The sequence below is a fragment of the Balearica regulorum genome, chromosome 5 (genome assembly GCF_011004875.1).
Source record: "Balearica regulorum gibbericeps isolate bBalReg1 chromosome 5, bBalReg1.pri, whole genome shotgun sequence".
Taxonomy (NCBI): domain Eukaryota; kingdom Metazoa; phylum Chordata; class Aves; order Gruiformes; family Gruidae; genus Balearica; species Balearica regulorum.
Window position 1 is genome coordinate 45888759 of NC_046188.1, and position 16863 is coordinate 45905621.

At 42.9% G+C, this 16863-nt stretch overlaps 1 protein-coding gene across 2 annotated transcripts in view; it reads right to left on the reverse strand.

The window, feature by feature from the left end:
• EXT2 (exostosin glycosyltransferase 2) overlaps positions 1-16863 on the reverse strand; it is a 176710-nt gene that overhangs the window by 74235 nt on the left and 85612 nt on the right. Inside the window, exons 2-5 of one of the 2 annotated variants that reach the window (XM_075754705.1) lie at positions 10644-10768; positions 8079-8638; positions 7813-7902; positions 2681-2797 (exon numbers count right to left, since the gene is read on the reverse strand). In XM_075754705.1, the coding sequence (XP_075610820.1) occupies positions 2681-2797; positions 7813-7902; positions 8079-8614 (743 nt within the window). In that variant the 5' untranslated portion in view covers positions 8615-8638; positions 10644-10768. Of the gene's footprint in view, positions 1-2680; positions 2798-7812; positions 7903-8078; positions 8639-10643; positions 10769-16863 lie in introns of those variants that run through there. The other variant, XM_075754704.1, reaches the window with a different exon arrangement.

Here is a 16863-nt window from a genome sequence, read left to right on the forward strand (position 1 = left end):
AAAGGGGTCAGCTAAGTCAAAGTGTTCCACCGCTCCCCACTGAAAGGAACACACAGCGACTGCCTGCCCTCACGCTGCCAAAAGAACACAGGAAACACAAAGCCTGCACTTAGGATTCCAGTTCTACTCCACGTGATGCTATCTTTAATTTACAGCTCAGAAAACACATACAAACACACACTTTATAAAGTCAGACCTCTATGGCTGCTCTTCTCACCTCTTCTACTCATTTTCATGCTGGTCACTTTAGTTGCTCCAATTAACAGATGAGACTTCCATAGAATCGTTTTAAAACATTCTTTTTTTCCCAAGCCTCCAGCTGCTACCAACTTGCTACCAGCAGCTCTATAGAAAATATACTTCTATCAGAGGTGGATTTAAAATATTTTAAACTCTCCAACTAAAAAGCAGAGTAAATCAAAACCCCTCAGTTCAGCTCTGTAGGAGGAATAAAAAAGGATTTGCATTAAAAAAAAAAAGAAACACTGCTGCAAATGAGTGATAACAAATGCCTGTAACCACCCAAAAATTATGGTTTGTTTGTGTATACATTTAAAACCAAATTTTGCCTTGAAACTGTCATCATCCTATGACACTGAAAATCTAGCTATCAAATCTTGCTACAAAAGAAAGTACATTCCAGCTCCCAGGAAATAACATAGTAGCATACTGGAATGTAATAATTTATCCCAGACAAGCCTAAATTCTAAGCATCATTCCCCTGTCACACTCCTGCACAAAGCAATCGAACCTGCAAATGCATTTCAATTAGTAATGCTAACTGGCCACTAGATGGTACTCCGGAGACTACAGTCTGTTCCTCACAAAAAAAACCCAAACAAAACCAAACACAACTTGGAGAACATGGAAGCTCCACCAGTCACGTTCACTGAATGCAGACTCATGCATTGCATCAGCTCCCACAAAACAGTTTCCCTTATCTGACCTAAAACCAGATACAGCATTTAGCTGACTACATGGACATGAACGTTATGACTGCATCTCTCTTTACAATTGGTTCTATACATGTTGAAGACTATTATCATGTTCATACTTTCCAGGCAGAAATGAAATACAAAGTGCACTTTCACTGTCTTGGACTGTAATAATACTTAAGATCTATGAAGAATCAACTGGGAGGCATCCAGATGCCCCTACACTGGCCTGATCCGGGAGCATCACAAGCAGGAACATAAAAAGGTGTGTGAACAAAAGAAATCACTGCTGCACAAGTTTGTCCTGTGACTGACTGCGGTATCTTACTTGGAGCTGCCCAGAGCAACAGCAAGAGCATTGCCCTTACCAGAGGAGATGACAACTGAAGCCGAAGTACAATAATTTTTTGTGTCTGATAGCAGCAGGACCCTTTCAATCAGTTTTCAACTTTAATAGTTCATATTCTCCACAGGATGCTGTCAGAAAAAAAAGACCTAAAATTTCTCCATTTCTAAACTTGATCTTCACAATCAGTGTACAAGTCATTTACCCCCATTGCCTCAGCCCCATCTTTTAAACCATAACAGAGGTAAGACCTTGCTTGCTACAGTGAAATGTTTTCAGCTGTGTAATTAAGAGGCTTATGAAATATTAAAAGCACAGTCTTTCATAATCAATTAAAACATGTCTTCCAGACTTCTATCTACTCTTGTTCTGAAGACATGAACGGATTAGAGAAACCACCACTTTCCAGTGCAGTTCATTTTAATGGCTAATTACATTATCTGTTAAAATTAGTGCTTTACTTCCACCTACAAGGTTGGGGGGGTTGTTTGTGTTTGTGTCTTACTACATTACTTTAAAAAAGAAAAAAAAAAAACCCAGTATTCTAAGCTCTGGATGTAACTATTCCCATAATCAAACAGCTCTCATTCTTCGTTTTCGTGAGCTAACCACACTAATCTCAAGATTCATTCCGTAAGAACTTCTTCCCTTCAGAGGTGTATTTACAGGTTTCTCTTGTTCCAAATTCTCAATGTCATTTTGAAAGGACCTCAGAACCACAAAACCATCTAAACTGATTTACAAAGAATGTATACATAAGACGTAAGAGGTAAAGATCACATCCTTGTTCCAATTCTCTGGTTACTCATTCCAAGTTTGCACTGGCTGATACTGAGGCACTCATGTTGATCTCCATGATCCCTTCTCTCTCTTTAAAGTCACAATGGAGGTATAGCACGCTTCATTTATCATCGCAATAGCAATCTTCTGCCATTACTTCACTTTTAAGTATCCTCAAATAAATTGTCTGAAGCAATCATTTATTAGGCAGTCTATATTGCTTTGAAATACCGCCTTGCTTTACTTAAAGAAACCAAACATATTAACAACTACTTTTATTTATATCTGAAGTATCTTGTCAACTCACTGGAAACATTGAATCTAATTCTACTAGAAACACTGTCATATTTCACAGTTCAGTTTCTGGAATGGGAAAAAAAGAATCACTCTAAAAAAATATCCTCCATTCATAGCTACACCACACATTGGCAGATGAGCCAAGGCCATTAGCATTGGACTCATCATATATTTTAACAGCAAGAGCCATGCATGAGCCCAGCAACTCTTATAAAGTTGCCCAAGCCCACCAACACGTTAGTAGCTGTATTTATATTTTATCAGCATCAATATTAAACACGATATTGAATATACTTTGTCCAATTCATGGGAATTGCTTTACCCTGGTCCTCTTTCTGGCAGATCCACTTCCCCCGACAACGGGCTGTAAACAGGAATACTGACATCATAGCCTTGCCGGTAAGTCCATGTGGAGAAGCCTCCACCAGCCAGCAGAGCTCTGAAAAATACAAGAAAGTGACTTTAAATAGAGTATGCACACCATTCAAACTCCAAGCAGACATGTTTACTGATTGTCATTTCCAGAACATTAAGAAGATGCATGCTCTGAGACAAGTTTTTCCCTCAACTTTTGTCAGTGACATTTTCCATGCATTTTTTAGGTTCACTTTAGTTTTTGTGAACTGGGCTTACTGCCAGACTGGGTCTAGGCATCAACAGAATGCTTACGATTGCATATGATCACTAAGGAAAGGATCATTTTTGCATTAATATAGGGAAATTTAATCTATTCCAGTCATAATGATAATTTTGCACTTTTGCAAGCTTACATGTCCTAAGTCAATTTTAATTTAAAGAAATATATTCTTAATTATTTATACTAGTTAACATATTCCTTGATGCCTGCACTAAAATAGGGCGCAGCACAGCTCTCAAAGTGTTAGAGACAAGCTATATTTCAGATACAACTCCAGGTACAATATCATATTATTTTGGCAGCTTACGGTAACTCCAGACTTCTCAGGCTGGAAAATAAAATGTAGTTATTTGCAACTGTATTTTCAAAGTGATCATACAAACTAGCGAAATTTATTTTGTTTTCATATTTCACAAAACGCTATAAACAAAACTAACTTCCAACAGTAGAGGCTGCTTGGGACACTTAGTGATGGGAGAGCATGGGAATCATCAAAGATTGATAAATTAAGATGTAATTCAACCTCCCAACAGGATGACCCTGATTGTCTGTGGCTTTTCCTAGATGGGACCACGCAGAAGAGCTTTAAGAGACAGAACAATGTGTACAGAAGAAAGCAATGCACCATTCACAATGCCAGAAAAAAAAAATGGGCTTGTTACTATCTCCTATCCCAAACCAGGCTTCTTTGAAATACACTAGTAGAGGACATGAGCTTTTCAGTTGCCATTTCATTTCCAGTGACCAGGTGGCACCATAAACACATCATCTTATTTCCAAAAGAAGCTCAGATTCAGCTGCTTTAGTGAGACTTCTCAGCTGATCAAACTTTCAGACCTTTGTCAGTAAACGGCAGGGTATTGCTATACTTTAAATTGCCCCAGGGATAGTGGGTCTGCTTAAGGTAACATATGAAGTAGTTTGGAGAAAAATATTTCTCTGATTGCAGTTTCTCTCCTCTGTGGAAAGAAGCAGAACACAAATATACCACTACGCCAGGCACTACAGAAAGGATCTTGAGGAGCTGTACCCATTGTAGCAGCTATGATTACAGCCAAAAGCTTTATTATCACAAGCGTGCATACTGTCACAGTTCAGATGGGGGGAGGCACACGTCTCATCAATAATAAGAATAGACACATGAGAACAAAAAGTTAAAGTGAGACTGGAAGAGGCACTGACAATCCATTAGCTGATATTCTTGTTTTCAGATATCACTGAATGAAATCCTTAGTACAGTGTTTGGAGAAGCAGTTTTTCCACAGCTGTTATACAATGGATTATCTTTATACCTAATTATCATCCAAGACCTATCATTTGTTCCCATCAGAACATGACACCCTGGATAAACATCAGTATGTTCTGCCCATTCTAACCCCCATCAGATGTCCCACAGGATACTTCACTTCCTGCTCTGAACTGCAGCACAGTTGTTCAGTGTTCAAACACCACGATTGCACTTTGCCATAAATGTGACTTCACCCAAGTACTCAAGCAAGCAATCCTAACTGTCATTTAAGAAGCTCTTTGAAAATCCCAGGCTCTGGATTAGAGATGCATTTCAGCTTGATGACAACTACAAAATCAAAACGACTTGCACTTTATTACCTTTCGCTCAGAACACAAAATACAGTAGGAGCAGAAATCAGCTTGAGAACAGGATGATAAATCAAGTACATGCTGAGTGAGAATTTATGTTCCAAATTAAGTGATTATTTTGGATTCCTTTCCAATGCTCCTTTGCTTTGATGACATGTACAATGCTGCTATGACCAGGTCTCACCCTTGAAGCTGCATGTTCTATGTCTTATCCATATTAACTCAGTTACAAGCAGGGAGAAAAAACTGGCGTAGGTACTGCTGTTCTTGCACTTCATATCCCCCTCCTCTTTTTTTAACCCCCCCTAATTAGGAAACTACAACCAGATTGTTTTAATTGGATCCGGTGAAAACATGACAACACCTCATCAGCCCTGAGAAAGCAGGTGTGTGTCATGCAGATTTTTACCTATATAAACCCACAGGGAACCAACACCAGTTAAATAACTCCACTCAGATTTTCATTGTACAGTGCAATAAGGGAAGAGAGATATTAACTCCTAATGTACTCAAGAAAGATAATCTTTAAATTGCAATGATCAGTGAGAAATGAGCCTGTTCCTGAGCAACTTTTCACTGCTTTTCAGATATTGACCCTTCTTTCTCTCCAAAAAGTGCCCCAAATGGTCTGTACTCTAAATGTTTCTGCCCAGCTGCCATCATCATCATCCTGCTGAACTTCACAAATCAGTGAAACTAAATTCATCAACTGAAGCAGAATGACAAAGTGTCTTAGTTCATATGTTCAATTCTACAGCCACAGAGTAGCTTTACAGAAGAAATCCTTTCATCCTCATTATTGTACCAAATTCAATAGCACTTATTAACCAATAATAAAGAGCTTATTTAAGTTTTATGGCAGGAGATTACATATGTTACAGCAGCTAATACCAGCAACATAGCCTCCACGCCCATAAGGCAGACTTCCATCTTTGAAATTATAGAATAAAGCACTTTTACACTGTCTTTGGAAGTTGGGTTTGAAGATTCAACAAACAAACAACCCCTTAGTGAGGTAACTTAGCTAAAGACTTTTCCAGATGTAAAAATATCATATAACTGAATTCCCCTTTGCGTATAAAGATCTTATTTAACCTGGATTCATATTCTGCAGCAAATCAACAGAACACAACTCTATCAAACCCTATGATCCACTACCATTCAATTATGTATGATCTCAAATATGTGCTGAATTGAGAAGGCAGGCCACACTCCCTGTGCAAACTTCACAAATATTACCTGTGTATTTCATGAGTGATCTACAAAATCCCACAAATCCAGTCTTTCTGGAGTTGTACTGGTGCAGTTCAGACGAGTCATTCAAAGCCAGTTGAACTCTGCCAACATACCTTCGTACTGGCCTGCAGCTTCTCACCCTGTGACACTATGAACAACTGTCCTTCACACTTTGTTAACTACCCATTCTGTCACACCTGTGGATGTTCCCAAATTAAGAAAACACACACATGTCGCTTGTTCTGTAAGACACAACCTAAGATTTCCAGAGGTCTCCAAAATCATACTGTAACCTCACACTGCACCACTTGGGCCCTTCCAGGACTAGGTCCACACTATTGACTTTTTCACAGATCCTTTGTCTTCGCACCTGTGACCTGTAGTACAGGTTCTGTACTATACTGAATACAGTCTACCTTTTGGCTGCCTACAAAAAGGAGTTTCCACCTTTTCTCCATCCCAAGCACTGTTATTGCCTCTCTTATGTATTACAGCTACTGATTGTACAGCTGCAGGGTGAGTCAGTTTGGCAAGCTACAACAACAGCTGCATGCAAGAAAAGATTTGATTTTTTTTTATTCAAATTACTTGGCTTTCCATGTTAGCATGACAAACACCTAGAACAAACACCTACCAAAATAGTACATTTCCTGCATATTAAGCCAAGACACATAAGGCCAAATATAAATGGACATTTGACACAAAAAAGTAAAAAAAAAAAAAAAAATTAAAATTGTGCAGTGTAAGAAATCTACTGCATTCAATTAATAAATTTACTTCTTCGAAAGACACGTGCATCCACTAACACACAGTCCCAGAGCAGTCCATTCCATTAAATAGAGTATTGTCAAATGAATATTCCCCCTAAGAAGTATAAATCTTAAGATAACAAATACAAGTATTTACTAACAGATTAACGGGTTCGGTTATGTAAGAATGACGTTTGACTGCCCTCTTCAGGCTAACTCACATGCATATAACATTTCGTACAGAGAAGTAAAAAACTAAAGCCTTACCTCACAGTCAGTGATGTAATTACAATGAGTAAACTTATTCTTTAAACATGTCCAGAAAAAACACGTTCTGTCCTGGCATTGAAGGATGTTTTAAATCGTCTTTTGTGCAAAGAAATCAAGATATACTCCATACACAATCATCTTAGCAAAGATCCCATATCTCGGGCAAGATTTTGTTGACATTTGGCACAAGAAAGTTAACCTTGACCTTCAAGGGAGGGACAGGTTACACGGGACCTAACTCAGCGGAACTAAGCACATATAGGCTAATCTAGTAGAAACATATTCAGTAACAGTATCTAAGCTAAATAAGTTTGTCTTACTCATACTACAATTTTCTTTGCCTTACAACCTCCTTTCCTCTTCCAAAAGTAAACTATTCTGTGAGTGAAAAGTCAGCTCAGGATTCACACTTTTTAAGTTTCTGACAAATATTTTCAAAACACGCTTGTCAGAGAATAACTAAGCGCATTTGTCAATTACTAATACGGTGTAATTGTTAAGATAACAAAAACTATTGAAATTCAGCATAGTTTTGTCAAGTAGAGCAGCTGCGTTAAAATGCCCTCGAAGCATCTGACTTCTATCAGAAAGTTGTAGCTACAATCAATCTTGAACTTCTAATTTAAATCAAATGGGATGTTCTGTAAAGCATTCAGGTTCGGTAACACACAAGATACAGGTCTAACCTCAAGATTCTCTGTCCTTACAGCAAGCTCAACAGTTAAGAGCAAACGCTGCCAGCCCCAGGATGGGGCTAAACTGTCAGATTTCAGGAGCAAACACTTGTCCTATATATGACAGGGACTTCTTTACCTCCCTTTTTTGAGAAGAGATGAAGTCATATTCCAGCTTCGTAAAGATGAAGGAGTATGCCCTTTGCTATCAGCTACACTTCTGAGCTTGTTGCTTCTTCAACGGCATTTAAACCCAGATCTGTGGATTCAAACACAGCACAACACATACCTATCTCTAGGAACATCTAGAGCAGTGTTATAATCTGGTGGCCCTCCAGGCAGCATATTGAAGAGCAAGTGATTTGTGCCTCGATCCCACCTAAGGCAAAAGAAGAAACAGACAATAATTAGAAAGGTGTTCTCTACGTATGGATGGTACGTTCTGTCAAAGCCTAGCTCTGGCATCGACTCACTGCATCTTCCCCTCCAGCATTAACCTTAGTTTTTTTCCACTTTGTGTTCTCTAAATTCACACACTCAAGTTTCAGTAAGTACCTGGATAACTGTGCCAAAGCCTGAGCTGTCTCCTTGATACGGAGCGCATTCTGATTGAGGACATCTATGGATGGCACAAAAAGGCAGGCCCGATTGACATCATCAGTGTAGAATTCACTGTCAGAGATGGCAGTTAGCAGCTCATTGTATTCCCTGGAAATGGTGTTGCTCACCGACGTCCCATATTCATCCACATACTTTTTCAGTGAGTAGATGTATACCTTGATTTTGTTTTTGGGATTGAAGCCACATCGATAGACATCGAAGCAGGTGTGCATCCTGCAGCTGAGGTCCCCCCGCTCAGGAATGGGGCTATCAGCAGGAAGCTTGACCACAGGCACATCATGGACACTGCGTTTTTCAACCGTCCAGTCACTGGATGACTCAATGGAGTGAGGCCAGAACTGGAACATTCCTGTGGCAATGAGGCCAAGCAGAACTATGGAAAAGAGAGTGATGTAGTAGATGCGATGCTTGGTTTTCATTCTTGGGATGAGGGCTGGACCCCGGGTGTTATATTTGGCTGACGCACACATAATGGAATCAATTATCTCTTGTCTCTACAAAATAGAAAGAGAGAGGTTTTAGGATGAACTCTGGAAGAGACAGTTATCACAACACAGAGAAACATCCAGTTAACCCTTTCAAGTGAGGTTCTTTGCCTCAGCAGATTACAGCAAAATTTCTTCAGATGCTCACATGTCCCACCAGAATGTAAGATGTCAACTGGGACTGCCACTTGGCAAGGACAACATGAGGCTGATATGCTGGGCCTGGTTGTAATGAAATGATGTCGGCCAGTTAAAAACCACAAGTCAGAAAAGCGCCCATGGCTTAGGCAGCAAGGGGAGGAGAAGAAATCTCAAACACTGCAGATGCAGGGAGTCCTCATAGGTGCCACTTCACTTACGTCTAAGTATATTCATAGTGAATACTAATAAAAAAATAAAATGCTCATCTACAAGTGAAGAGAAACAACCTGGATACTCCACACAAAGGACTTATAAAGGGGCATCACACAGAACTTAGGATCATGATACTGCTTCTACTGTAAAGGTTGCTTTCAAACTGAATTTTACAGGAGCCCCAGCATATCCAACTAGAATCATGCTAAACTACTTCTGGCAAGAAAAAGGAATTAATTTGTCATCTTTGTCAACATGGTTTCGGGGAAAAAAAGCGTTTTGTGAGCTGCTGCTGCAGCCACATTAACAAAAGCATTTAAATAATACTTCACTGTAGTCTGAATAACACTTGTAGTAAAAAACATGATGTAATATAAAGTGTCACAGAGTCACACAACTACTGTCATCTTTGATGTTTCTTACAAGTTTTTACACACAGAATTGTGGTTCCTGTGAGAGGCAATTTATATTAACTACAGATTGAAGAATCACCTATTTGTTGCATGCAAAAACCTGTGTAGATTTTCAACTAAAGCTTCCAACCTGAACTCTCCACAGTGGAAGCTTTTTAAAGGTAGCAAGCATGTTTCTCCTGAAGAAGAATGTGAATGGTATAATTATGTTTTCCTTTTGGACGTATGGGATGTTTTCTTGCTTTGAGAGCAAGAAAGTAAGTCTGTCAGTCAACTGTACAGTAGACAACATATATGAATAAAAGAAGTATCATTAAGGCATTAAATGGTCTTTATAACACATTGGATTATGTTTATTTGGCAGCTCTTAACAAAAGACTTAGAATGGGGTGGCTAACACAAGAAGTGATTGCACTTACACATAGCAGCACAAAAATAATCTCAGACACTAGTAAATATTCCACTTTTAACAGTTGCTCTCATCAATATATATTCACATTCTGATTCTGAAGACAGCTTTTAGAGCCTACTGTACAAGACAATACTGTGATGCTGTTATCAGGACAGATGCCAGAATACTACGTTACTATCAGTTTTGCAACTAAAAACTTTCCATACGTTTCTGACAGTTAACCACGTTATTCCTCCTTCCTGAATATAGCGCCAGAACCACCTGCACTATGACAAAGATTACACATTTGCAGCAAGCATTTGAGTCACTCAGCAAAGCTGTCTAGACCCAAGCCCGGGAAGAGGGGGGAAACCTCAATGAAATGTAACTCTCCATCCATGGAATCGCTTAATCACTTTTATACTGCACACTTGGGCAACCTGCAGCCACACAAACTAGCATTTAGAGTATTAGAATTAACAGGAACGAGACAGAGCAGCTAAACAGGTGGCAAAAAGATTCCGGGATGCAACAGACACGGTAACAGCCGCCTGTCGAGGGCCGCCACAGGCTCGGGAGGGCCCAAGCTGATCCGGGCGCCGCGCTGCCCGGAACACAACCGGCAGGAGCTCGGCCCTCCGCGGCTCCCCCACCTCCTGCTTTCCTTGCCCACCCGCAGCAGCCCAGCGGACGGAACTGCCGCCGCGGGCAAGGGGCAGGAGACACGGCCCGCCGGAGCGGCGGCACGGCCGGGGCTGCCGGCAACACCCGCGACAGCCCAGCCCAGCCCGGCCTCCCCACACGGGGCCGAGCCAGAGCGAGCCGCAACCTCCCGCCGCCTGCCGCCCAGACTCACCTCCGCCCGTAGTCGCTCGGGCCCCACCGCCCGCGCCGCCAGCTCGCTGGCGGCCGCACGGAGCGGGGCTCGCCCGGCAGCCACCGCCGCCGCCAGCCACCGCCGCCGCCGCCAGCCCCTCCTGCCGCCGCCACCGCCTCCCGGCCTGGCAGGGGCGGCGTGCGCAGGCGCACGACCCGCCGGCGCCGCTACCCAGCGGCGACCGAAGAGCGTCACGGCCCGGCAGCGCCACCGCGAAAGGCGCCCCGCCGCGGCGGGAGGGCGGCGCTGCGGGGGGAGGTCACGGCCCGGTGCGGCCCCAGTGCGGGCTACGGCGCCAGGCCGGGCCGGGCCAGGCCAGGCAAGGCAAGGCAAGACCACCATGCTGCCCGGCAGTCGAGGCCCTGCCAACACCCGCCGGGTGCGGGGGTTTAACACCCTTTTGAATTGAGCTGGGACTTTAGCCCCATTTTAGGGAAGAAAACCGGCGTTTTCAAACTGCAAACCTTTCCAGGCCAAGGCCATGCCCTCTCCTCCAGTCCTACCTCACCTTCCTGCCTCCACAGCCCCAGGTGCTACGCCCATGTACAGCCATGACGCACTGTGCTGGCTCCTGGCCCTGGCTCCCCTCTGAAGCCAGCTTTACATTTTGGGGAGTTTTCTTGACTGTTGGTGATTTTCCTTCCAGCACTGTGCCGGATTTAGCCCCCCCCCCGGTGAGAGAAGCCCTGCTGCAGGATTCCGGAAGGCCTCTTCCCACCGAAGGGGCACCTCCCCGGTCAGAAGGGGTGCTGGGGCAATGGTAGTGTTCATCTGGGTGCACAAAATCTGTACCGATGAGCCACCACCCCCCCATTTTTCTATACATTTGCATTCCTGGCTCACTTCCAGTTCTTTGCACCTTTCCAAAACTGTTTTGGGCTTTCTCATTGACTGAGGACTTTTGGGTCACCTGTCACTTTCCAACCTGCTGGATCACACTACTTCAGTGAGAAAAAAACTCCAAACCCATACCTTTCCCAAACTCTAACTTGAACCAACCCCTCTGCTGACAGAAGACAGAGCAGGACAAATTTGTTGCACAAAACTCCAGCTGTGCCAGAATCACAGACATCAGTTTCACTCCCAAAAACGGGAGATGACTTTGTTTGTAGGCAAACTGACCCTTTGGGGAAAAAAAAAAAAAAGTAGGTAAGATGCTGCTGCTGAACCACACATGCTGCAACCACGCAGCAGAGACGTTTCAGCAGTACCAGTGTAGTGTCCCTGCATGTGTCACCCATGTTCTTCACCTTTTCCTGCTCTCTGAGCTGATACCAGCAGACCCTGAGTATGTTCAGTGCCACTGAGGTGAAAAAAAAGGACTTCTTTACATCTCCCACCTGTAAACAGTTCTCACTTGTTTACTGTCTCTACTCTTCTGCCAATATGAAGACAGATACGGGCTGTTTGAGGAGCAAGTCCTCTGTTTAGTAAAGCTGCAGGACTCTAGGGCACGTTGCAGCAGCCATGGAACTACCAGAGCTCAGCAGTGTCCTGCCATGTTAACTTCTCCTGCTGCAGCCCCTTCAGCTGCCTGACTTCTGGGCCAGAAGCATCTCCAGTCTGCTACCTGCTCTCTGCTGCCTGGGATACAAGGCATGCAGGATGGGGAGACAGGCCAGATCTGGTCTTATCCTGTAATCCTCGGTTGTTTAAAAGACTCCTAACACGTGTATCTCACAGTGTCAGCTTTTGCTGGCCTGAAATGTATTACTCCCCTCTTCAATTTTTCTTGTATCCATTTTTATATATTTGTATCTTACCTACAATGGTGTACTATCCTATGATGTATATCTGTGAAAGGATGGGGGTTTGCACCTGTCTAAACTGAGTCTCTCTCTCTCTCTCTCACACACAGAGTACAGTGTTCTTAAGGAGTCTTGACTGTCAGCAATGGGTTAGTTCTCTTTCACTTCACCTGCCCTTGGGAAAACCACTTTCTGCAAAGCCGTCCACATGCACGCACAGAGACAGCTCAGTACTCTCACAAGAAAGGAGAAATGCTGTCACTGCAGTGCTTTCTTGTCTTTCTCTCAACCTCTTCTAACACACGTTGCATAGCAGGTGATGTAGCACTCTCCTCAGGCTCACTGCTAACTGCTTCATCCTGTCTGTGACATTCAAAGCCGATAGCAGAAAGGACTCAAATCTTAAAGTGTCTCTTCTGAGCTGGTACTGGCTTTTTCCTCCTCCCTAGTGCAAGTTACTAGGGTTTGTTAGAGCATATGATGTTTCTGGTTTGAACCCATCAGCTTGAAATTGCTGCAAGCTGCCCCATTCATAAACGAGAGGCAGGAATTCTCCTTCTGGAGGGTGACTGGACAGTGTCCACTTTTATGAATTGGAAGAGGCACCATTCGTGCTGGGGCTGCTGGGATGAGCGCGTAGATCTCTGCAGCAATGGTGTGGATCTCATCAGCATGAGCCTGGATGTGACTGAGCTGGGGAGGGGGATGCACAGCCCTGTCGCATGATGGGGACACTGGCTGTTCCACGTGCGGCTGGGGGGGGCCGGGGGCCACTGAGTGCAGCCTGCGCCAGCCCATGCAGTGCCCACAGGCGGTTCCTCTGCCTCCCTGCTCTGTCAGGGAGAAGAAAGTGCATCGAATCAATTGTAGCTGAAATATTCATGGAGGCTTGATGATCATTTCATCCATGTAGGAAAATTTGGAAAGCAGTGCAATTTTATTAAAAGGTAGAATTGAAGACATGCAAGCAGCATCAGCTATTTGATTTCAAAATAGCAAGAAAAATGGAGGATGTAGTCTGCTCTGATAGAGATTTCCCTGAAACCACATCAGGGAGCCTGTTTATATTCTAGTGATGTAGCTAAGCCAGACAAGTCTGCAGCACAGCGTCTATTTTTAGACTCCAGGTTGCCATTTATAGCTTGTAAAAATATTCATCAGCATCTGGATAACAGGCTATCAATTTTTATAAATGCACAAGAGAAATCAGACATTTTACCTCTCTTTGCTTTGCCCTTTTATGTCCTACCTTATATGACTCTTCAGGGGTCATCTGGGAATTTGTTTTTAAGGGCTTTACCATCACTCCGTACATTTGCCTGCATCATATATTTTCTGCTGGCATGATCAGTATACAGAAGAGAAAGAAACACTCAGAGACCCTTCTGATACTGTGTCTCATAAAGCAGCTGCATGTGAGGTTATGGTGCACCTTATGCAGTCGGTGCTGGAAGCACATTCTGAAAACACCTTTATAGTAAAAGGAGATAATTTGAAAAGGCAAATATGAAGGGGAAAACTAATGTCTTGGGGACATCTTTTATGTTTGGCATAGCATAACTAAGAAATCATAGCTCAAAAAAAATTGTTAATGGCTACTAGCAATATATAAGGTATTGGACTAAATTAAAGAGTTTCTAATGTAAGAAAAAGCAGAATATTATAACAGCCAGGTCATTGCCTTGGTTCACTGTTTTGGTTTATGTCTTACAACCAAATGATGTCCTCATTTATATCACTTGAGTTTATAATTAGTCTGATCCATAAACTGTGTCTAGCAGCCCATTGCACAGTTTTGTCTCTTGAGCCAGTCCATCGTACACCTCCAGTGCTGCTGGTTTGTGACTGATGCCACTGGTCAATACAGTGATCTGCCTGATGGCTGTAAGTCTACATCCTCTACTGCTTTCCTGAATTTAAGGGAAAAATAAATGTAAATATACTTTGGAGGTCTGCTGCTATAACTTACATTGAAGGATGTGAGACGTGAGGATATTCAGTTAGGCAAGTGTTCCCTTCAATGAAACTGTAATATGGCAGAAACATGCAGATAGAAACGCTCTGTCAGTGTACTACCCCTCACCCCCCACTAAAGCTTTCAGCTGTCACGGTTTGCAGATGCATTAATCTTTAATTAATTGGATGCTTTCTGAAGTGAGGTATTCAGGGAAAGAACAGGTCATGACAAGCGTTCGCCTAGAATAACCAAGTGCTCGTGCATGAGCTTTGCCATCAGACCTTGCTGAATAGCAGCAGGGAATAGACAGAGACCTAAAAATAGCCTTTCCTTGCAGTGTTTTTCCAGACTATTTTTGATTCTTCATTTTGATAAGGTCGACTGGCTATTTGCTAAAAATAACCAATCCGGGCAAACTGAGGACAAAAAGTAGAGTATTTATAACCATCTCAGACTCTTTAGTACATTTGTTGGCTGCAGATAATCTAGGATCTTGTCATCAGTTGGTTGCCAGTGTTTTATGTAAGTTAGCAATAAATAAAGCATTAATTGGAATGAAGAACGAGTGTATCTTGCCACTCTGATTTTCTCAGATGGAATACACATCTCTTTGTGCATATATATATCCTTGCAGGTTACCGTGCCCTGTTCTTCATGATGCAGACTGAACTGCTACAGAAAGAACCAAAACAATCCCATTATGTCAGCCAATCTTACAAAAAAAGCTGCATATACAATTAAAAGTGCAAAAGCAGCTTTACCCTTTTGCAGACCTGATACTTGAGATGCAGAATTTTTTGAGGGGTGATTCATGTAGCTTCCTCCATGAGAAGGTTTTTATATCCAGCTCTTGTGTGCCACCATCTCGCTGATGAAATGACATCACCACTCTGCCAGCAGCACGAGAGCGACAGAAGGATTCTGTAACCAAGTAACTGGAGGAGGACTGCAGAGCAATTGTCAATATAAATGATAATTTGACCCCAAGGCAGGTTTTAAGAAACTGGGTGGTTTTGGCGATGGGGAGGGAGCACACAGCAGTCAGCTCAGCTGCATGCTCTGTTGGATGCATTCTAACAGAGAAAGACAACAATTAACGTATTAGCATTTATTTAGGAAAAAAAATCTATCATACAGTACTTTTGAGCAGCTGCCTTTTTTCAGTTAAGGTAGAGAACTATTAAGCTTTTAGTGAATGTTTTCCCTTACAGATATCTTGCTTGGGATCTATTCAATTTCTGTAAGGGAAAACTCATCTTCCCAGATTCATTCCTTAAGTGTGCATGATCCTTCATAAATATTTAGAATGGGCCCCATCTATGCTGTTTGCTTAACTGCAGTGTAACACAGGTTAATGCATTGGACATTCATAGATTCTTCCCTCCCACAAACATGGACACATCAAGGGTAGACTTGAAAAGTATGTTAGGGAAGTTTCTATGACCAAGAGCTGTGCTGTATGGGAAATTCCCACCTGAAAAAGCTGAACATTTCTCTGGAGCAGAGAGAAAAGAAGGAAAAAGAGAGAGACTGGAACATGGCAAAGACTGTCAAATCATCTAGGATCCTCTCTGTGCTCAAATGATTTATAACCTGAACACAAAAATTCTATGCAAAGTGGATTTTATCATCCTGTTTAATTACAGCGGACACAAGCAATGAAGGCACAGTGTTATCTTGATTGCGTTTCTTATTTTAGACAAAATACAGCAAATTTTAAAAATATAAATCTGACTAGCCTCATCATTCTTCTGGAGAAACTGGCTGCTCAGGGCTTGGATGGGCATACGCTTTGCTGGGTAAAAAACTGGCTTTATGGCTGAGCCCAAAGAGTTGTGGTGAATGGAGTTAAATCCAGTTGGCGGCCAGTCACCAGTGGTGTTCCCCAGGGCTCAGTACTGGGGCCAGTTCTCTTTAATGTCTTTATCAATGATTTGGACAAGGGGATCAAGTACACCCTCAGTCAGTTTGCAGGCAACATCAAGTTAGGTGGAGTGTTGATCTGCTTGAGGGTAGGAAGGCTCTACAGAGGGATCTGGACAGGCTGGATCTGTGGGCCGAGGCCAGTTATATGAGGTTCAACAAGGCTCAGTGCCAGGTCCTGCACCTGGGTCACAACAGCCCCATGCAATGCTGCAGGCTTGGGGAAGAGTGGCTGGAAAGCTGCCTGGTGGAAAAGGACCTGGGGGTGTTGGTCAACAGCCATCTGGACATGAGGCAGCAGTGTGCCTGGGTGGCCAAGAAGGCCAACTGCATCCTGGCTTGTGTCAGAAATAGTGTGGCCAGCAGGACCAGGAAAGTGATCATCCCCCTGTACTCAGCATTGGTGAGGCTGCACCTTGAGTACTGTGTTCAGTTTTGGGGCTACAAGACAGACATTGAGGTGCTGGAGTGCATGCAGAGAAGGGCAACAAAGTTGGTGAAGGATCTAGAGCACAAGGCTTACGAGGAGCGGCTGAGAGAACAGGGGTTATTTAGCCTGGAGAAGAGGAGG